We start from the raw sequence: 22,984 nt of genomic DNA on the forward strand, positions 1-22,984 counted from the left end.
GGGCGCATACCGGCAGATATACCGGCCCTTATACCGGCAAATATACCAGCATGGATACCGGCAGATATACTGGCGGGTATACCGGCGAATATACCGACGGGTATACCGGCAAATATATCGGCGAATATACCGGCAGGTATACCGGCGAATATAACGGCGGGTATACCGGCACTTATACTGGCGGATATACCAACGACCACAGTAGTAATTTTTTTTGGATACAGAATGTTGCCAGGCTGCTTGCAATCAACAGGACTCAACCGCAGTAAACAGACAGCACCATTCTGTCCAAAATAGAGCACAAAAGACAACCGTGCTCGTTTTTTTATTTTTCAGATAAACAAGAAATTAAACATTACTCACATGAATATTTTGATCATATACCAATAGTTTAAAGGACTTACATTATGGTAATGCCTCCCAATTGATGGTCTCTCCTTCTGCTTCAAGCATCTGAAATAAGGCCACAAGGCCATATTTGTGAGCGTACTTCTCTTCTCACCTACTTGGTGGGCGATTCATGGCCAACTTCTACATAAACGATTAACAATTACAACTTTTAGAAATCAACATTTAGCCCACATACATACATTTAGATAAACAAAATTGCTACAAACACTTTATGAATTCATGGCGCATGGTTTCGTAACCACCACTCCCAAGATGAGAAGCCCTTACTGTTTGGAGTCTCGCCCTTGCCGCCTCTCTTTGTTGTTGAAACCTCTCTGGTGTCTCTGTGAGCTCCTGAGCTATGGCTTCCCACTCCCTATTATCTAGCCAAACAGGTTTCTCTTTCCCTATCATCTAGCCAAACAGGTTTCTCTCTAGTGTCTCTGTGAACTCCTGAGCTATGGCTTCCCACTCCCTATCATCTAGCCAAATAGGTTTCTCTTTCCCCTCTCTAAATGCATCCCTCGCCTCGGACCTACGATGCCCCATCAAAATGCGAGCTGTATATTGTATCCACTCATTAAAGACGACATTCATAGGGTCAGATGGCTGAAACTCTTGCTTTATCTTTGTATTTATGTAATTTTTCTTCTCCTTATCTTACTGATCCCATAAAGTCATAACAGAGTTGTGAAACTGTATAGTGCACAATTGTCGAATTCGTGTCTTCATTGCCTTCCCTGCACTATTCATTATAGGTGCCCCATCCCTAATTGTGTATATCTTGTTGTTGTCATGGTCATGTGCACCCCAAGGAGTGGAAGGTGAACCTATGGGTGTGCTATCAACAGATGAGAGCGAAGGATGACGCTCACGTGGTGGTGGTGTCACAGCATCTGTGGCACTACCACCACAACAACCTCCCCCTAAAGACCTAGTACGTGAGCGACGTCTATGTGAAGAGGTGGTAGATCGAGCTGTAAGAGGAGTGGAAGGCTGTGTGGTATGAGGTGTGGGAACTGCTGTCGTTACCTACAGGTGTGGGAACTGCCGTCATGAAGCCAGATGGTGAGGCTGATGTCCCTGCTCGAGAACCCCAATAAGTCTGTGCCATGGCTCTCTGCTCTGGAGTCATGGACGAGAAAAAACCATATAACTGCTCAGGACTCATGCCCCGAGGTGTAGGGTTAAATGAGAAATCAGGGTTAAATGAGAAATCAAGACCATAGTTGAGCGGTGCGGTGAGTCATCACCCATGGCCTGTTGGACAAAAAACCATATGACAAACTTGTGCGAAATAAAAATTACATGGTAAACAATGAAAGAACCATATAACAAACATTAACAATGATAAACAATAATGGTAAACCATATCACTTTGCACCTGCACTAGTGACGGTAAACATTAACAATGGTAAACAATGAAAGGACCATATGACAAACATTAACTTCCCTAAACAACAATGGTAAACCATATCACTTTGCACCTTCAATGTCATAAAATCATTACAAATATGTCATAACTATTTGCATAATCATTAAGATACATCATTTTAAAAATCATTATCTATTCTATCATCCTCATTAAGATCAGTAGCCCCAAAGAGATCTATTTCTATGTACATTTCAGCATCCTCATCATTAAAAGTCCCTTGATGAAGGATGTCCTCATCATCTATATCTTCTTCCTCAACAGGTTTTCCAGCTTCATTGGTTTGCACCTCTTCATTTGGATCTTGCTCTAGTTACTCCTCTTCAGTTGCTTGCTCCTCTTCATTGTTGATATCGGCTTGTTCTTGTTGCTCTCAACCACCCTGTGAATCCACATCACCCTGTTGTAGCTCTAATTCTTCACAAATTTGCTTACTGCGGGGGGCGACTTGAACCACAAATAGCCAGCGTGGATCTTTTGGATCCGCTTTAAAGACAACCTGCTCACAATGCTCTGGGCGCACAAAAGTATCTTCCTGATCGGTCCATACCTTTGTGGAGTCCACTTGGATGAGGCCACTCTTGTCTCTACGTACAGTTGCATGTGGCCCATTTGTGATTACCTTGAACCACTTCACATCAAAGATAAACAACTCAAAACTTCTAAAGCCAACCTTTAATATGTCTTGAATGGTTCTAAAGTAATCAAGCATTCCACTAATTGTGTTATCATCACTTGCACTTGCTCGACTTTCTTGAACAAATTGTGCTGTGACACCACAATCAAAGGTTGCTCTTCTTTGGTCTATTCGTTCTACTCGAAAATGACGTCCATGTGACCAAAACGCCCCATATTTGTGATACTACAAATAGCACATAAAGATTGTTGATGGACAAACAATAACTAAGACATGTAGAGAAAAAAAGAGAGATATGTAGAACTTAAACACTTACATGCTAATCGCATCCTTTTGTAAGCTCCTCCTCCTCCTCTGTTATAGTTAAACCAGCATGTTTGGCTTCTAAAATTGTAGCTTCTAGCCATCTACCTCTGGGAAAGTCCGGAAGAGCTTGCAGACCTTTTGGATATGGGAGATTTCTTGTAGTGTGATTCCTTCTGAAACTTAAACGATCTTGTACTCGCTGTCGCATGAGAGCTTCATATGTCTCAATCCACTTCTCCATTACATGCGAGTTCAAGATGCAAAATTTGTTGATTTTTTCCTGCAAATTGTTATCCATCTTTCTCTTAATGCCTTGGCCTTGAGGTTCCTCACCAATGACTCGCCTGTTAGACTCTTGAGACCATAGTCGAGGTATCTCTGGATCTGATGAACTTAAATTTTCAGTGATGTAAACAAGGGCACCAATGTGCTAATCTTATAGATAGTAGCTCTAATGTCTTCAGTGAGGCAATCCTTTATTGCTATGGGGAGCACAAATTGTAAAAACTTGTGCCAATTATGACTCTTGAGGCCACTAAGATCATCATCCTTTGTAAATGCACTTTTCAAGCAATGCATACAACCTGTAGGAGTCTGAAACTCTGAAATTGTCCTCTTCACTTGTTGTTCCTCCATCTTACTAAAAACCCATGGGGCTCTTGGAAGTAGCACCTTTCCATTGGGTCTAGTGCGAGCCCACAACTCTTGCATGCAACCTATCTCTTCTAAGTCGTCCCTTTGGCCTTTAGTCTCCTTTTTTCCTGTCATGGTCTTCCACAAAATGTCAGCTACATTCTTGAAAATATGCATCGGGTCAAGCAAATGGTTTATAAGAAGATCACCCCAATAGGGGAGTTGGTGAAAGATAGAGAGCCTCTTCATCATCCCAGGACATGCCAAGTTGCCACATTCCTCCCATTTGAGCTTCCAATCGCTTGCCTTCAGTGCACTTGGAGGAGGTCTTCCTAGATTACCATCCCGCAATTCATGATTTTCTGGAAGATACCTAACATGTCCTTGGTAGACATTCTTTCGTAATGCTTTTGAGTATCTTGAATCAAGTCGAGGACCACATAGAGGACATGCATTATAACCCGATATAGACAAACCTGAGCATTCTCCATAGCCAGGCCAATCATGCATTGTCCACATGAGAATACCTTGCACAGTTGCAAGTCTTTGGCCACTCTGCTGCTTTGACATGTCCTTCACTTCAATTCTGTTCCACAAGGTGCGTAACTCATCAATAAGTGGTGCCAAATATACATCCATGTTCTTCACCTTGTACTTTCCTGGAACTATTAATGAGAGCAACAAATGACCTTTCTTTATTGCTAACCATAGTGGAAGATTATAATTCACAAGGCAAACAGGCCATGTACTCCATGACGAGCTCCGTAAACCAAAAGGGTTTACACCATCCATTGCTAGGCCAAGACGGAGGTTACGAGGATCTTCCCTAAAAGCCGGCCATTTCTCTTCAATGTGTCTCCATGCGGGTGAATCAGCAGGGGGACACACGTATCACTTCATCTGTGGATCGAGTTGTGGCATGCCATGTCATCAAGCTTGCTATAGATTTGCACCTGAACATGCTTTTTATTCTTGGGAGGATTGGAAAGTGCCTAAGAACCTTTACTGGGATAGCTTCCCCTTGAACATCTTCTCTATATCTGTTAGAGCCACAATGGGGACATTCTTGCAAATGCTCGTATTCATGGCGGAAGAGAATACAATCATTGCGACAAGCATGAATATTATTGTAATCCATGCCTATGGATTTCAATAACTTCTTGGCATCTGCACGAGATGGAGGCATCTCGTTGCCGTATGGCAATATCTGGTCTTTTAAAAGCCTGCAAGTATGGCAATATCTGGTCTTTCAAAAGCCTGCAAGTATAGCAATATCTGGTCTTTTAAAAGCCTGCAAGTATGGCAATATCTGGTCTTTCAAAAGCCTGCAAGTATGGCAATATCTGATCGTTACTATTAAGATTTAGTCAAGTTAAAAATTTATCATTTTAACATTAGGTGTAATCTCCATAAATCCCTTACTTAAAGAGTTCAGTGACACTTGTATTAGACCATCCAAAAATTGACTGTAATTTAGTATCGTAAGAGATGCACGCAATACAGATATCTTGGCACCATTGTATAGTGGAAGGCGTGCAAGTTTACGCATGGCCTCATAATTTGACCCTTGAGAATGTCGTGGTTGATGATCTTCATGTTCATGCTCCTCGAAGACACTTTCTTGTTGCTCGAGAAAGGCATCCAACATTTCCTCCATTGGACCTTCTTCTATTCCCTGACCTTCTTCCATTCCCTCGGGTACTGTTAATTGAGCTCCATTTGTCACTCCCTCCTTCGATATTCTCATCCTTTGTTGGGGACGAGAATTCATAGGCGCAATGTTATCAAGATGTGGTTGCACACTTGCTTGGTTGTACGATTGAAACCGTAAATTTTGTAAGCGCTCCATTGAAAATATGCCAGCGTCATGAATATGCTGGTTGTTGCAAATCCTTCATTTTCGAAATATTTGGTACTTACATCGTATGCATGGACACGCTATTCTCTCTTCAAGATTGAGAGGCTCCATCTAGCAGGATAACATGTATATGTAGCTCATTAAATGCAAATTGGAACTTGGGATTCTGGGAAATTGGAATACTCTATTACTCGGGAGTCGGGACAGTGAAGACTGAAGAATGCCACGAACAGTGCTAGAATCACATTTTTATTTAAAAGGTTTTAGGGGTAGAAAAAAAGGTGCCAATTTCCAAACTTCCAAAAAATTCCAAAGTTTTCAAAATTTACCGAGTAGGCTACCTACCATCTGATACTTACTACCTAATACTAGATCATAGAATAGTATATATATATATATACTATAGAAAGGCAAATTTATATATCAGCTTTCTTTTGATAATTAAAAAAAACACCTTGTCTTTCCTCCATGGTCTTAAAGGGTATTAGTTTTGACGTTTTATTTGAAGGTCATGTGGAATCAAATGATCCTTCTTGTGAAGGGTTAGCTAAACCCACTGGAGCCTTCAAATTCTGGGGCTGGTGGGAACTGCTTCTTGACTTACAGAGCGGGGTTGTTGTCTACAACAGACCACCGCCATGATTCATGCTGCCATGCACGTTCTAGGTTATGGCGGCGTAGCTTGGCAACATTTACAACTACTATAGTATATATTGCCTGTCATCACTGCCTGGTACAGGCAACAGCCCATTGCCCTTCTTTAGACGGCTCTCCATACTATTAGTATATATTGCCTGTCACTGCCTGGTACAGGCTACAGCCCATTGCCCTTCTTTAGACGCCTCTCCATACTAAATGCTCTAACGGCGCCAACGTGCAAGCTACTGCAGCAGTCTGCTGCCTTCAAATGCTCTCAAGTCAGGTGCTGCGCACGACTTGGTGCCACTTGCCAGCAGGCAGCAAACGAGTCATCGACATTTTACTATTTAAATGGTTTCTCTATTTTTCGAGTAATCCAAAACATTCTTCGTTTAATATTTCTAAATTCGAGGCGCATACCACAGTATTCTTGATTCTAGACTCCATAGAGCACCCTAACCGTATCATTAGTACGTCAATGAGCTAATTAATCAACCAAATAACAGAAAGATAATTAAAGACCGCCACATTACCGACTGCTTGCATTAGTCTAATACAATCGCAGAATGATCATTATTAGATGCAACAGTATAAACAACTTGCATTAGTAGTACTAGTACTTGATCCAGAATGCAAATTATTAGTATTGAAACGCTCCATAATGACAATCATCACAATGCATGAGGGGCTTAATTGAGGGCGCCCGCATCACAATTAATAATAACGATTTTTTAAAGACCACACAATGGATTGATCACTGTATTTGTGCAATTTTCTTGCATCATCCAAAATATACAATAAGAGATATCTGGTTGTCTTCAAATGATGATTAGTGATAATCTCTCTCTCTGTCTCTCTCTCTCTCTCTCTTTGATCAAGCAACAGAAAGTGGGCAGAGGGGAGAAAGGTCCCAAGAGTTCCACATAGCAGCCTCTTGTTGGCTTTGGGCATCTGAGTTATTGTTATTATCGCCATTAGAGCCCAGATTGGAGAAGGTTATTATGGAAGAATCTGGGGCGCCTAAGGTGTTAGTGGTTGCACCAGAGCTAGAGGGCATTACTGGAGCCCCATTAAATTTCCAATAACTTAATATAGTTGGGTCTTCACCTGTTGATGTTGTTGTTGAAGATGATGATGACGCTGATGATGATAATGATGATGATGATTTCCATGGTGATGAATGCATATAGGAAGGAGAAGTGTTGATGAAGTTGAAAGAAGAAGCTGCAGAAGAATTAGCTGTGGGGTAGATTGGATTCAATTGGGTTTGCTTCAACATCTCATGAACCCCATTCAATGCATATAATGAAGCTGATACCCTTCTCTCAAATCTCATCCTCTTCATCTCTTCTGAATTAATCAATTGTGAGCCCTCAGCAATTATAATGCTGTTGTTGCTGCTGCTATTAATGCTGCCATTCTTATCAGCCCTCTCAGCTTCCTCAAGCTTGCCTGATAGCTCAGTTATCAAGGGGAAGTCATCCACCTGCATAATGCTAGAGCCCAATGAGGACTCCACAGTGAAATCAAAGGGTGAACTGTTATAGTAAGATGCCATGGAACCTAATCCATCTGATGAGCCCCATATGATATCATCATTAATGCCTAGTACTGCATCCATGAAGCTGCCCCTATAATGAAGCTTCAGCGGCTGATCATCACTCAGATCATTAACGTCTTCATTGCATTGGATCAAATGCTTATCCTTCGTGAAAATTTGCTGGTTGTCACCCAGATCCATCCCTTCATTGACAGAGATTGATTGCTCACCCCTAACAAAGACCTGATCATCATGATTATGCTCGATTACACTTTTTCCTTCCCATAACCCTTCGACGGAGCAGTCTCCATCAAGTGAAGGGTCGGAATCTGAAGATTTAGATTCGCTTCTGCGTCTCTGGGTGCAGGTTCTCCATGCAACACCGTGATTGGCTGTGCTTGATTCTGTCCATTCATGGAAGCTAGACTGAGCTTCATTGTCGTCAGAGACGATGGGGCTTTGCTGTTGGAAGAGTACTCCTTGATTTTCAATCTGATGCTGATATACTTTGCTGCAAGGAGAATGATTAACACTTCCATTAGAAGTGTATTTGGTGCTGGGATTAGTAGCTGCTGCAGCAAGTGGGTTGTTGCAGTTGGAAGCTGCAGCGGCAGCCGCTGTTGTCGCAGATGCTGCCGGATTATTCTTGCTCCTGCGGGCGTGCAGCATGTGGGCGACCTTGGAAGCGAGGGGCGAGGCCCTTTTAGGCGGGGAGGGGACAAAGTTGGTGCGGGTGTTGGTGCCGCGCAAGAGACAAGCGGCCTCGTCGTAGGCGCGGGCGGCGTCCTCCGCCGTGTCGAAGGTGCCCAGCCACATGCGGATCTTCTGCGTCGTGTCTTTGATCTCCGCCACCCATCTGCCGGATGGGCGCTGCCGGACTCCGACGAACTTCTTCCTCCGTCTCTTACCCGCAGCAGCAACTGCTACAGCTGTTGGCCGATCATCGGAACTTCCGCCCGCCGCTGCATATTGCTTCCCTCCACCACCACCAGCACCACGGCCTTCTTCTTCAATCTCCCATTCTTCACCTTGCTTGCAGTTTAATGTGAACATATCCTTACCCTTCATTGATTGCACTGACGGTTCTTGAGACCTCTGCATCATGGAGAGGATACTGCTTGAGCTCTCGCTTGATACGGCCACAGGCGCCTTAATCACACAATTAGTAGCGTAATTAGCAGGCTTGCAATCCGAGTGATGATCGGAAGAGATGGTATGTGCAGATCTGAGAGAGTAGCAATGCCTTCCAATACTATTAGCAGGTTCAGGGATACGATTAGCTGCCATGTGAGTCTTTGCGAAGACGGGCCTAAGTTACCAAGGTAATCAATTGTGAGTGTAGTGCTGCATACCTAAATATGATAGAAAGAGAGGCTCATTAAGAGAGAAAGAGAGGCTCATAAAGTAATCTAGATTTGACGATGAAGCAATCTCCAATTGGGAGGGCACTGCAAACCTAAAACCTAAAATGATGATGACCTAGGGAACTGATCTGATATATACTCTCCTCTCTCTCTCTCTCTCACACACACACTCTCACTCTCTCTCTACACACACACACACACACACGCATCTCTCTCTCTCTCTCTCTCTCTCTCACTCTCACACACACACACACACACACACACACACTGGACAATGGTAATATAGATAATACCACTTGGAGATAATACACACACACACGCATCTCTCTCTCTCTCTCTCTCACACACACTCTCTCTCTCTCTCTCTCTCTCTCTCTCTCTCACTCACTCTCACACACACACACACACACACAGAGGACAATGGTAATAGAGATAATACCACTTGGAGAGTGCATTTTTGTGTGTAAAAACCTTGTGTAATCAAGTTGCTAGGAAGAAACAAACAACAAGACGTAATGAGAAAGGCTCATATGGCTCTTCTTGTTAACATCACACACACTTCCAGAATCCAAAAATAATTACCAGGGCCCACCCCATGTTGGGCGGAGATTCCCATGTTAAGATGCGGAGAAATGCTAATTAGGGAAGAGAGGCCTGTTAGTTATTTGGTGTAAACAACAAGCAACCATGATCCTAATCTATTCCATTGACAATAATCTATTACACTTGCAATTAGTTCGATTAATGGCTCAACTCACCATCAACTTCAATTAAGGACAAGTTTAGGTTATTTAGATGTGGATTAAGAAGCTTGTTTGATTGACCTTGTTATTAAGCATTAAGTGGGTTGATCAATGGCTCAACTTCAATTAAGGACAAGTTTAGGGTTATTTAGATGTGGATTGAGAAGCTTGTTTGATTGATTTAGAATCCGATTGACCAATAATTAATAGCCAACAAGTTGATTACAAAACGGCTATTAATGAGATATTCCAAATTCTACCAGTCACGAGTAATTAGCAGATGCTTCAACGTCGTGACTTGGGTGGGAGCTCATGTTGGCTCTCCACATGGCACCTGGACCTTCTTCCTCCAGGTTCATTTTCTCCCATTCGGAATCTTGTTTCTTTTCATTTAAAAAAAACTATTTTTTTTTTCATATTTTAGCCTAGGACACTTCTATCCTCCTTCCTTCAAAACGTCACTTTTTTTCATTTTTCTTTATATATATATATATATATATATTTAAAAACATCATATTGACTTCATATATTTGTGTAATGTATAACCTTGGAATGTAAAGAAAGGTTTTAGATCTTTTACTTTTTCCTTATTGACTTCATGTATTTGTGTAATTTAAGCGAAGATTTTATATAGATCGTTTACTTTCTCTCCACACATTATAATTGAACAATGATATGTGGTTGTCTCACACATTTCCAAGCCCTCTTCCCTTTGTCATGACTCATGAATAGTTCCTCCCCCCACGTTCCATCCATTATTACTTACAAAATAATTTCTAATAAGCTATCATCTTCCATGTGTTCTTAACTCGGAGAGGTCACTATATAAAATTCGTATACATCGCGTGCGATCAATCCCTCCTTATCTGTGAATTTGGTAAAAATAAAACAAACCCTTTTTCTTTATAAATTTACAACTTTTTTTCAAAATCTTTCAAATAATACCCTTATGTAAATTTATCTCATAAAAAGGAATTAAAGTTTTTCTTCTATTGAACTCTCGTGCTATTTTACATATTCTTACAGTGAATCCCCCGAGGTTGTTAAAAATATTTTTAGCTACACTAATGTGAAAACCATGCCTTTTATGCAAAGTCCCAACACTAATCCAAGAAAGGAAGCTAGGAAGGTCCACCACCACTTGCTTGAGCCTAGTTCCATTAGAATAAGATCATTAACCCCTCCAAAAATGCAATGGGAGGTTGAAGCTAGCTCCTCTCACATATCCAAAATGCCATGTGATTATTCTTTCTTTTCAGATCATCCAACCCAGAAAGCTTTCAACAAAGTAGTTTCTTTTCAGATCATCCAACCCAGAAAGCTTTCAACAAAGTAGTTTCCCCATTCATGAACACTTAGACATTTTGGCCAAACAACCTTAGAATATCTAGTTCGCCTTACTTTCTTTCTTTTTTGTCCTTTAGCACCTCTAGAGCACCTTGTTTTTACACATGTTTTTCGAACCAATTCTTTAGGTTTAAAAGTGTCACAATGGTGTATATTTTAATCCATGGCTTACCTACTTTTGGTCCTATCTAAATGATAAGATTTTCATACCTACTCTCTTCATAATTTTGGCAATCACATGGTCTCCATCATCTAATTTTCTAGAGAAAATGTACAACGTGCCATGTCAATCTGGTATGAAGGAAAACATCAACCCTTACTTAAAGAGAATATGATTTATTGTAACAAAATATTATGGGTCATGTCTATCCGAGTAGAAATCTTTTTTGAAAAAACAATGTATTTTTTATTGTCACATTTTATAAGAAAATTATAGCATGCCATATTCAACACTAAGGGGCGAGGGATTAGCCTAATGGGAAAGTGTCCAAGCTTTATTATGCAACGTGAGTTAGTCATGAACACACACACACACACCCAACACCATTAAGTCACTCCCCACCATAAGGAGTGTGATTAAAAAAATGAACCTCTAGCAACCAAAAAAGAAAACATGAGCTTATAGTAGCCAAATTTTACTCTTGTAAAAGTTGAAAGTCACACACACAACATACCAAAGTTAAAAAGTTATTAGGTAGGCGATTATACAAAACACATCAAAAAATAAGTAAAGCTCAATAAATCACCTTTTTTTGGACCAAATATATATATATATATATATATATATATATATATATATATATATATATTCATGAACCAAAAGCCTTTACATCTTTATCCCTTATTCAGCAAACACTTCAAAAGAGTGTTGGGAGAAACTTATTTTTCAGAAACGTACACAATTTCTTAAAAAATGAAGAAAATAAGGCTACTTGTGATTATTTTAAAAAATGAAGAAAGCACGGCTACTTTTAATTTTGATTTTTTTGACCACGGCGGATACTAGAGCTGCTACGTTGCTTTTCAAGCTGCTTGAAGAAAACCGTCAGATGAGCATTGCTAGAACAACACTTGTAGTGAAGCTCTCCACTTGCATGTTGCTACTATAAATATTATCTTTTCTTTCATATAAGTTCATTTTTAAACCTATTCTCGCCCTTCCTCTCTCAAGTCAAGTGCACCACCTCCTTCCCCTTTGACTAGTCCAACCCTAATAAGTTCCCTTGTTTTTGTGTTTGTTCTGAGCCTTTGCATGCACAAAAAAACAAACAAACAACACAAGATAACCCCTATCTAGCTTCCTCATAAAGATGTCATTTTCTTGAGAAGTTTCCTTATGATACTACTTTAGCCTTCACAAGAAGAAACATTGTTAAGAGCATTCAAGTTCCATTACATGCTTTTGTGTAGCCTCCAATTCAATGGTTAAGGGTGGAAATCAATAGAGACTCATGGGCTTTAAGGAGTTACAAAAGAAAGCCGAGTATCCTGGGTAAAAATTTAACCCTTAGTAAAAAATGGGAGTGAGTTACCCTTAGAGTTGAACATAAGTTCTCTAATTGGTATGCCTCTTATCTCAACCTTGATGAAGGATGATCTCGTCAGTATTGAAATTGACACATGCTAATGCTTAACCATTTACCTACCTCCAACTATCCACATGTAAGAGGCAGTCCATACACCGAGCAAGTTTGCACCTGGTGCTGAGTAATGATGTATCCAATGTAAGCAAGGAGCTCTTACAAAAGTATGAAATCATTAACAAGCATGCATCACATAGAATATTGGATATTCTAACAACTTTTTTTTAATAATGAAAAGGCACAACATTGTAAAGGTAAGCGCTTTCCCACCCACATTCAACATATGAATCTAAAATACTATAAACAATCAAGACCTACCAAACAATCAACAATGAAGGAATCAAACTATGTTTCACAGCTTATTCTATGTAAAACAAAATTTTAAAGTTTTTGTTGTTTGATGCTCACCAGTCACATGGGTTATCAACACTCAAGCCCTCCTTCTCTTCCTCCCTTAAATCATGTAGTGATTCTCCACCCCTTAGTTTCTTAGTCAATATGGTGCCAATGAAGAGAAAAACCACAACACCCTGCACAACCACCTCACCAATATCAAATGCACCTAGCACCTCCTCTAACTACACAATAGGGGCATTGGATGCCATGCAAGTTGTCAATAAAGGTTTTCTACCACACTTCATTTCAATGGCCAAGCCCACATATTGCATAACAACTCTAGGAATAAGAAATGTACAATAGTCCAGGAATGGGTTCACTAGTGTGATATCTCATATTTTGTAATTGGCATGTCTTATTTTGTTTTAGCAAATTGATTCAAAGCTTAGATTCTTTTAATGGATAACAAAACTTCTTACACACTTTCTTGTAAACACATAATTAATATATTATATATGAATTTGTATATAATGTTACCACATTTTCATGAGGGTGGAGAGTTAGCACACTTCCTATCCAAAAACTATAAAATCCTATGAATGTGCCCTTCCTTGGAAGAATACTTTTCTTCGTGTAAAAATAGTACCAAAAATTTGTGAGTTTGGTTTGTGTACTTGGATTCTCATAGATATAATATAACAAAACCTTCATGTGGGTGGAGAGTTAATACACTTCCTCTCCAAGCAGCATATATAAGCTCTAGAGGAAACTTGGCTCTTTTGCTACTCTCATGAAAGGGTTGTCGATGTTACATGTACATCATACAAGCTTCATATGCACTTGACATCTCTGCAAAAGGTGGAAGGTGTGCCATAGTCCTAGACTTCAATGTTGATAACTCCTGTAGGTTATTGTGCCTTGTGCCTCCCCCAAATGACATTTTCATTGGCATCCAAGATGAATACCAACCTAATCAAAATAAGCCCTCAGGTCACAAGGTTCTTCTTGATATCTAGTACAACTTTTAAGTATCACCATTACTTGTTACAAAAGAGATAGTATTATAGATTTGTGAGTTTGATTTGTGTACTTGGATTCTCATAGTAAGTTGTATCTACTCTACAAAATAAAAAGGCTCCCAAAGTTGTAATGAATGGCATTGTTGACAAAGAAGATAGTGGTGGACATTGTGTTGTCAATAATATTCACTCACATATATTTTCTTGATGGTCTCTGGACTATGATGATCTAGAGGAGAAACTTATTCCTTGTTGATCTTATATCACTTCTTGATCCTATTGATCATGTGCTTCTTGTGCATGAGGAGGATGTTCCAAATTTTGATGCTTTTATGGTGATTCCTTATGCAATGGATCATGGTGATTCCTTGTGGTCATTCCTTATGCAATGGATCATGGTGATTCCTTCTGCAATGGATGACGTGTCTTGTGGCCCCCTTTACATGATAATCTAGGCATGCATACCTATTCGATGCATATGAATATGTCATATTTGGTGATAATTTATCACTATGTGCTTCATTGGCATATATTTCTAGTAGTGCATGTGTTGTAAATGTTGATATTCTTTCATGTGAATTCCTATGTAGCAACATGACACAATCTACTCCATGCCATGATCTACTACATGGGTCTTCATTTCATATTATTTAATTTAGATGGGTACACTAAGTACCTCATGGGATATCATCTCTCACATGCCTCAGCATTTATGTGAGTTCACATTCATCCAACTAGGCCCACCAAGTATGCCAGGTTTTAGGGGTCACATGCACACACATTTACCTAGGCACACCATTATGACATTATATGGTTGTAACTCTTAAGAGGATGCACCCATATGTTACACCTTTTCATAGCACAACCACCATCTTCTTTTATACATATTTTAGCAAAAGCACAATGTAATTCGGATTAAGCAATAAAATGGCTATGAATTTCTATGAGCATCATCTTGCATAAACACTAAATGAGTGCTGGCATTGGTGGAGGGCTTGATAGATATCCTATTATAGGTGACCATCTAGCCCAAGAGTCCTCAAAATCACATACCAACTTAGTACACATAATGCAATAATCTTCACGAAGGTATCATTGAAAAACTTCTAGATTTGCTCAATCAAGAATTGCTCAAATGAGCAATCAATTGGGAAAAACCCTAATGCACTCAAACACACTCAAACACACTCAAACCATTGATCTTGAATTTGAATTGCCACCTTACGGATCTAGATAGGAAGCTTAGACATCCATCTAAAAGCCCATAGAAAGAATCACGTCTACAAATCCCAAAAACTTAGCAGACTAATCTCAAGGGTAGATGCACAAATAATGTAACTAAGGCATACCTTTCATATGGGTGATGGGTCACTAAATGGACATCTCTTTCTAAGAGAGCCTTTAGCTCCCATAAAGAGACTTTAGCTCCTCACACAAGAGGAACTACCTAATTGGAGTAAATGAAAAAACCAATACTAGATTTACACCACAATAAGTTAATTCCCAATGGTAGACCATAGATAATCCCTTGATGAATGTCCAAAAACTCTTAGCCCAACATGCAAGGGGAAAATTCTATTTGATCCTATCCTGTTGAATCCCATAGGTCATGCAAATCCTAACGTTGGAGGTGCAATTTTTTATATATGCAACCTCAACCCATGTTATACCACCAATAGGATATACCAAAGTGATTTTAATGATAATAAGGGAAGTGGGAAGGGGCTTGTCCATGCAAATAGCACCCATGCAAAGATCTTGATGGACAAAGCCAAAAGATAATGATCAAAGTGATAACTATGGAGATATTATTCTCATTACATGGAAAAGTTTAATCAAGTTAACTTCTTGACATGAGCCCTTGATGGTATTCTCCATTTATGCAAGGTTGCACATGCATACCTAAGGTTTCGAGGACAAAGCCTCTTGGGTGGGGATGTTTTGTAACAAAGTTAAAAGGGGCTTAAGTTAATTTGGGCCCAAGGCTAAGGGATCTAGGGTATGTGAAAGAAGATAAAGGTAAGCGTGAGTCATGCACAATGTTAACCTAGCTCATGGTGGTGATGTCAAACTTTATGGTGGTGTCAACTTTAAATGCTCACCTATATTTGTTAAGAGAGCATAATTCACTATTATGGTTGGTTTTCTTGGTTTTTGTACTAGCTATCTAGCTGAGCTACACTTGTTGGTAGAGCTAACTGAAAGGTTAAATTCTTGATCGATTTTATGGATTTCTCATGAAGATGAGTAAGTTGTTCCTTGAATTCAATAGCAATGTTTTTGATGCTCACCCTTAAATCTCTATACTATTGTAAAAAACCAAAACATAATTCATGATACTTAAATCACATAGGTAAGTAAATGTGAGGAATATTAAACCACAATAAATAGTAAATTAGCATTAAAAACAAAAATGCTTGAGATATTACCTTGAATTTGTTTATAGAAGAATGGGTTTTTAGCATCCCTTATTAAAGGGTAATGATAAAACAATATAGACGGTGAACTATTTTGCCACATTAGATGCTGTAATCCAATGCTCACTCATCATTTCAAGGTATTGAAAATTTCATCATTCCGAATGACTATAATGACACTTTAAGAAAAAATGTTTGGATTTTAAAATCCATTTCATAAAGTCAATGGAGACAAATTTCCAAAGGGTAAACAAAAAGTTGTTCCTTGAAAACACAATGGGTGTTGGAATCAATGTTACACTCATTAATTAATAACCTAGACACTCCAAATGTAAACAACTTTATAAAGACATTGATTGTGAAATCCACTCCTTCAAGATTGTGGTAAGAAAGTTTATCTTTGTCTATTTCAAATTAACTCAAAATATAGCATGCATGAACTAAGAAATATAGAATTTAAGTAACTTACCACTTAAAAGCAAGATGAAACACTTCTCAAGGTTTCTAATGTCACTATTGTGCTTTAACTTTATCCTAACATTTCTCAATTGCGATCCATGTAAGGAATCTATTGCTCAAAAACATAAAAGCCATGTCAATTTTAAGACTGTATAAGAATAGAAAGAATGATGGACCTCTCTAATACCTTGCATGGATGATGGACCTCTCTAATACCTTAGTAGTGTAAGAATAGCAAGAATGATGGACCTCTCTACTAATACCTTACATGGATATCTAAGGTGTGATCAACTTCTTGTCTTTGGGTGTTTCCTTTTTTAGAGAACGTTTGCCTTTTGTGACCTTTTCTAGATTTATGAGATTTAAATTTTTTATTTTTCCTACTTGCCACAAGTCAAATATTTCTTTTGCAAGCCTTGTGGCAGCTTATGATCACCTCAGTTATTGATAGAATTGAAGCATTTTTTAGGTGTGAAAAACTAAGATATCCATGGTTTGAGGATATCTACTATTTTTTCACACATAATTTTCTTTTGAATTTCATGTCTCTGAGTTGATTTTTTTGAAGTGATTGATCATTGTGAAGACCTTTAGATGATTTACACTATCTTTAAACCACCTTTTTTGCATGCGAAAAAGCTCCATATACTCACGATCATGAACTTTGATTGGTTTTTCACGTCAATTGAACTTTTGAGATTTCTTCTTTTGAGGTTATCTTGTGGTTCAAGTCATTGAAAAATAGTGGGTATGATTTTCATTGCTTTTATAATAGCTTTTTTGGGCATGAAAAATGCAAGATACTCATCATGGTTGTGAGTTTCCACCCCGCTATTTTTTCATGTCATCTAAACTATTAATTTTCTACTTTTGTGAGGTGATTTATAATCATTTTTAAGATCTAGGAATAGTCCTTGATGTTGTTTGAGCCAATTTATGGTTATGAAAAACTTAAGTTTTTCACGATGTGAATTTGTGCAACCAACTAATTTTCAGAATTACATGATTTTAAGTGTCCTTTATTATTCCCTTGACTTTTGAGAAGTGCTAAGCATGATTTATGATCCTTTTTTAGTGACTTTTTTGGGCTTGAAAAACATAAGATACTTATGACGTGATTATCTGAGGAAAATATTCCGACCTATACTATTAATCTTGCCTTTCACGGGTGTTAGGGACCTTTCTTATGCCTACTATTGTTTCTAAGCTTCAAGGACCCCTAGTAGTGACTCCCAAATAGTTTGAATTATGCCATTGACTATTTTACTAATTTTGTTGGTGGCTAGAGTAGTTGTTCAAGTTGAAGCTTTGTCTAGGAGCTCTTTCGATGTTGATGAATTTGATGGTGTGATTTGTGGTATCTCACGCAAGTAGGTTCTTCTGACTTCTTTGCTTTTGTGAGAGGGTTCTTGTGGTGTGCTTGTTGTTGCTTTGGCCGCGTTAGCACACTATTTATGATGTGGGTGTACTTTTTCTTGGCACAGATGTTGGTAGTGCAGCTATTCTTCCTTTCATGGCCTTGGGAGCCTAGTGTTGGAAAAGCATTCAATGCTCCACCCTCATGATGTTTCTATCATAGTGACAAATATCCTATATTTTGTAAGGCCCTCTTTATGAGAAGTAACCATTTTTAGTGAGCACACGAGTACCAAAACAGTTCCCAGTTTAGAGACGAAATGGTGGCCAAGTGTGGCTAAATGGTTAGGAGATCGCACTTGTAGACTTGGCACTCTTCTAAGTAGGATATATGCTTATGTAGGCTATGTGACTGCATTAGAGAGTGATGGGAAAAAAATCAAGGGCACACTGTTCTCGGGTTGTGGGGCCCATGTTTGAGGATCCAAACAGTCTTAGATGGCCATGGGAACTATGCTCAGTCCCTATGGAACTAAGTTATAGTCTAATATAGTCCCAATGAAATGATGTGGTTGATTGGTCATTTTGGACCATTGGCCAATGTGGCCGACCCTATGTACTATATATAGACTATTATTTATTCATCATGTTCATTGTGTTCAAGTATAAGACATCTTTCATCGAGAGTCTATCTAGATTGCCACCATCAAAGCTCCTTACTTGGAGCAGATAATCAGTAATGTAATCAAGGTTTTACAAACAGTAATATTGTTTACTCTCCACTTCTTTCTATAATTAAGTGCTTTCTATTATGTTGATTCAACTTCTGCTATTGTGTATTCTTACATGGTATCAGAGCATAGGCTCTAGGCAAAGCTTGTTTTCAAAGTTTGCTATTTGAAGGTCGGTTTGGAGAGATGGCCCAACCTACAAATAATGTAGCTTATGCCCGCCCTCCACCTTTTGGTGATGGGAAGTTGGATGAGAAAAATTACACTCTCTAGAAGTTCAAGATTAGGTCTTTCTTGATTTATATGAGTGAAATCGTAATAGGGATTAATGTAAAGCTAAGACCTACTATGGATGTAGAAGATTTACTATAGACCATACCACCAGATCCTACTCATATATCTTTCTCTCATTTTTTATGTGGAGGTAAAGGAATGTAAATATGATGTGTGTCATCATCACCAGAATCATTAATTTGGTGATGCCCTTAATTCAACATATACTACCATAGATTCTGAAGCATGGAAAATTTTGAAGAACTAGTATGAGAAGGAATTAGACAAGGATTCAAAACCTTGAGAATTAGCTTGCAGAGTAAAAAGGCATTCTGATGGAGAAGCAATAGAGTAGTTCATATTGTGGATAAAGAATCTACAAGATCAGAGGGCGGAGGGACCACTAAGATGAGTGAAGAGCTAGCATGCCGGTGCATTAGACTGATCAATGACTGTAGGAAGATGTGGGTGTATTTTCTTCGAGATAAGGCTAAGTCTAAAGAAGTTTCAAATAGATCGATGAGGAGAATTTACTTCAAGTGAGTTCAATGCCTACTACACTAGATTAAGAGAGATTTGACAATTGCTCATACTCCACAACAAAATAGGGCTAAAGAGAACACAAGAATCGCCACAGTGGTGGAGATGGCATAGAGTATGCTCAAAGGTAAAGGATTGCAGAAATCTATTTGGTCCAAGGTAGTTAACATTGTAGTGCATATCCTTATTAACATGATACCAGCTGCTGTAAGATCCCTGTCCCCACCACCGCGCAACAAATTCAAGGGTGCTAGCAGTGAAAGTAGCACTTCTTGCGCGAGGTAGGGTCCCAACACCCTGAGTGTAAGTGTAGCTCCACAACCTGAAACAACCACCCTTCAGGTCTGGATAGATTTCCCCTTTGGTAGAAACATGCAAAGAAAACATGCCTTGCTGTCTTCCATAGCTAGCCATAATCTTTTTCCATGGGAAACATGGGTCTCTCTAGGAAAACCATCTCTTAAAACTACCCATGCCAAAATTCAGTTGCCTAGTGGACAACACATACAAAGGCTTGGGTCTTTTACACAAACTATACATACTGTATATAACCCATTGACTTGTAAGTTTTATGTGGTTCCCACAAGTGAAACAAAAGAAGCAGTCATCCTTGGAGGAAGCTAGATCCAAAACGCTACCAGTACAATCAACCCGGTTGACAACACAACTACCCTCAAGCTTCCCTAGGGCAAGGTAACAATGATCCTCTAGGATGGAGAGTGCATCGAGTCTGATCCTCTACCCCCACCAGCTTCTTCCACAAAGGGTACTCCCTTACCCCCCACCAACAATAACTAGTAAGTCTTCCACTTCCCCTGAACTACCACCAGAACTCAATCCACCAAGAATATGGATTGGACTTCCGACCAAGAATGGTCTACAATAGTGGCAATCCCATATATATCCTATGGTCTACACCAATCTCATATTCTTGGAGGCATGGAAAGCTCTTGGTAAACCCACACTAACAAAAGGAGACACTTGCATTCAAATCTCACATGAAATGCTTCTAATGAGTGTTGGGTATTTCATTCCTAAAACATCTATTAGAAATAACTAGTTGGAGGCCGGATTATCATTGGAAAGGAGTGGATTGATGCCACTCATTTCCAAATCAATTGGCATAAACAAATGGCCACCATGGAAATCAATGGCCAAAAGGCCAGTGTCCTCTTGTGTCCCCAAGAGGAAATCATCCACACACCCTCACCCTCAACTGCCCTTCCCCCTCACGCCCCATCCTCATCACCGGCAATCTCTCTTGTTCCCATACCCCATGACTCACCAAAACCGGTCAATTGGCCACTGTCAACACCATCCACCAATGACAATCAAGCCTCGTTCGTCGACATTTCCCCTCAACTCTATAACCTTGACCACCCACACTACAAGCACCCCGACCTCATATCTTTATCATGACAATAAATGGTGTACCAAAGAATCTTCTTGCCACTCAGGGATTCTATGGTGGCTACATAGAAATATGGATCCCCAGATGGCCATCTCTAAAACCCAAGTGCAAAAAGCCAACTAAGCCAACAAACACCAACCCTAAGACAAAGCTTCAATGTTGGCTAGTCCCTTACCACCTGTTATGACGGGTTTGGCAACCCCAAGCACAGCAAAGCCAACAACGCAAAGCCTCATTGACAAAAAATCCGAAAGTCTCGCCAACCACACGGAACTTCATCACTCAGCAGCATTGGGTGCCCAAATGTCTCTTAGAAGCCCAAGGCTTCCATGATGGAAATTCCATCATTTGGCTCCCAAGGCATACCCTCTCAGCAGTTCACCCAAACCACACCCACCATGCCAGTATCTATCCAATCAGCAAAAATGGTATGAAGACCAATGGGCAAGCAAGTTCCCTCCTCCTCAATGAAATCCTCCGAACTTGCCCACACCCAACCCATGGGCACTCCAAAGCTTAATTTTCCCAACCCTTTCATCTCATTAAGCCTCATCCATGAAGCTCCACCCTGCCCCTCAGCTTCGTCTTACGAAACCAAGGGACAATGCTACACATGGCTGAGCTTATCCAACCACTCAAAGATAAACTCAAAGGTAAGCTCACAACTCTATCCACATAGGCCACTCAATAAAAAAAGGGGTGCTAACCAATAAACACATGTCCAAAAAGAGAGAGAGAGAGAAAAAGGAGTCTCTAGGTGATCAGGACCACAGGCACACCTTTTGCCCTTGCCCATGCACAACACCTGCAAATCTCACTGGGCTCTATCCTATGTGCACACACCGCATAAAGCTTCATCATTGACAGCCATCCAGGTACATCTCTGGATGGGGGACCATGGTGGGCACAAGCCTGGTCTATGGTACAACCCATCACCTGGATCTTCTTAATCACCCTCTTGCACCTGAATAACTAAGCTTCATGTCTAATCAATCCTACCCAAAACTTCTTCTTCATCCTTACACCTATGGATCCTCAACATCATCGACTACCACTCCTATCAACACAGGATCCCAAGGCTCCAATGACAAAAGAAGACAAAGCATAAAACGAAAAAATAGAGAACACCGCAACCTGATGACTCAACATTCATGGGAGCCAAGATACCCATCACGGTGTCTTGACAAATATGCTAGAGCTCCATGAACATCACCATTGACATACACCATCTCGGAGTGCAAGAAATCTCCATGTGTGTCGCCTCCTTATCCCTCTAGAATTCCCCCCTCACTACTTGCTTACTAACCCCATTGTTTTACTAACCCTTCTTTAATCATACCTACCCACTGGAATACTGGTCAGTAAGTATTCCATGCTAGTCTACTCACTCAAGTACTCTGACTCCTCTCATGAGGATGTCCCACCCGCAAAGGTGATTTTTAAAAAAAAAACATAAAAAATAAAAGAAAGAGTACTATTGCGCACATACAAAAAAGAAAACTCATAAGAGCCCATCAAACTAGCTAGATACTTAATCATCAATAATTCACTAACTTCTTTCCATCTCACTAACTCCCCCACCAGCCCCTCTCATTTTCGGAGAGACAGGAGAGACAACCAAGTGCGACACTCCCCTGCGTGCCTTGACAACCCCTCATCGATCATGATTGATGATGTAATCGACTTTAGGAAGGGGAGTATGTTAACCTCATATTGGTTAACACATTCCTATATGACAACTATGTCTGCACACTTATGTAATGAGCGCTCGTGCTATATTGTAAATGCCATCATTTGATGAGGGAAACACCCTAAATGTGCTCCTAAGTATTTAGCTTCAAAGGACAAACAAGAGGATCTTGGTCAATTGGCCAAACCATAGAGAAAAGCCTTGTAACTATGTTTTGGGCACCCCGGGTCACTTACTCTGGGGCGGCCTAGTGGGAAAAGGCTTGGAACTATAAAAGCTA

The 22,984-nt window shown here is 39.8% G+C and overlaps 1 protein-coding gene across 1 annotated transcript; it reads right to left on the bottom strand.

Annotated features, from left to right (window-relative positions):
• Positions 1 to 6,600: 6,600 nt before the first annotated feature.
• On the bottom strand, positions 6,601 to 9,035 carry LOC147612718 (uncharacterized). Its single transcript, XM_086783288.1, has one exon. The coding sequence runs from the start codon at positions 8,720 to 8,722 to the stop codon at positions 6,770 to 6,772; it is 1,953 nt and encodes a 650-aa protein (XP_086639414.1). The 5' UTR covers positions 8,723 to 9,035; the 3' UTR covers positions 6,601 to 6,769.
• Positions 9,036 to 22,984: the final 13,949 nt, after the last annotated feature.

This window comes from Cibotium barometz, chromosome 45 (genome assembly GCF_041138505.1).
Source record: "Cibotium barometz isolate CiBa-2024 chromosome 45, ASM4113850v1, whole genome shotgun sequence".
NCBI lineage: Eukaryota > Viridiplantae > Streptophyta > Polypodiopsida > Cyatheales > Cibotiaceae > Cibotium > Cibotium barometz.

Bases quoted from the DNA above. Each gene is read 5' to 3' on its own strand.
- LOC147612718 (XM_086783288.1), bottom strand. From the start codon at position 8,722: ATGGCAGCTAATCGTATCCCTGAACCTGCTAATAGTATTGGAAGGCAT.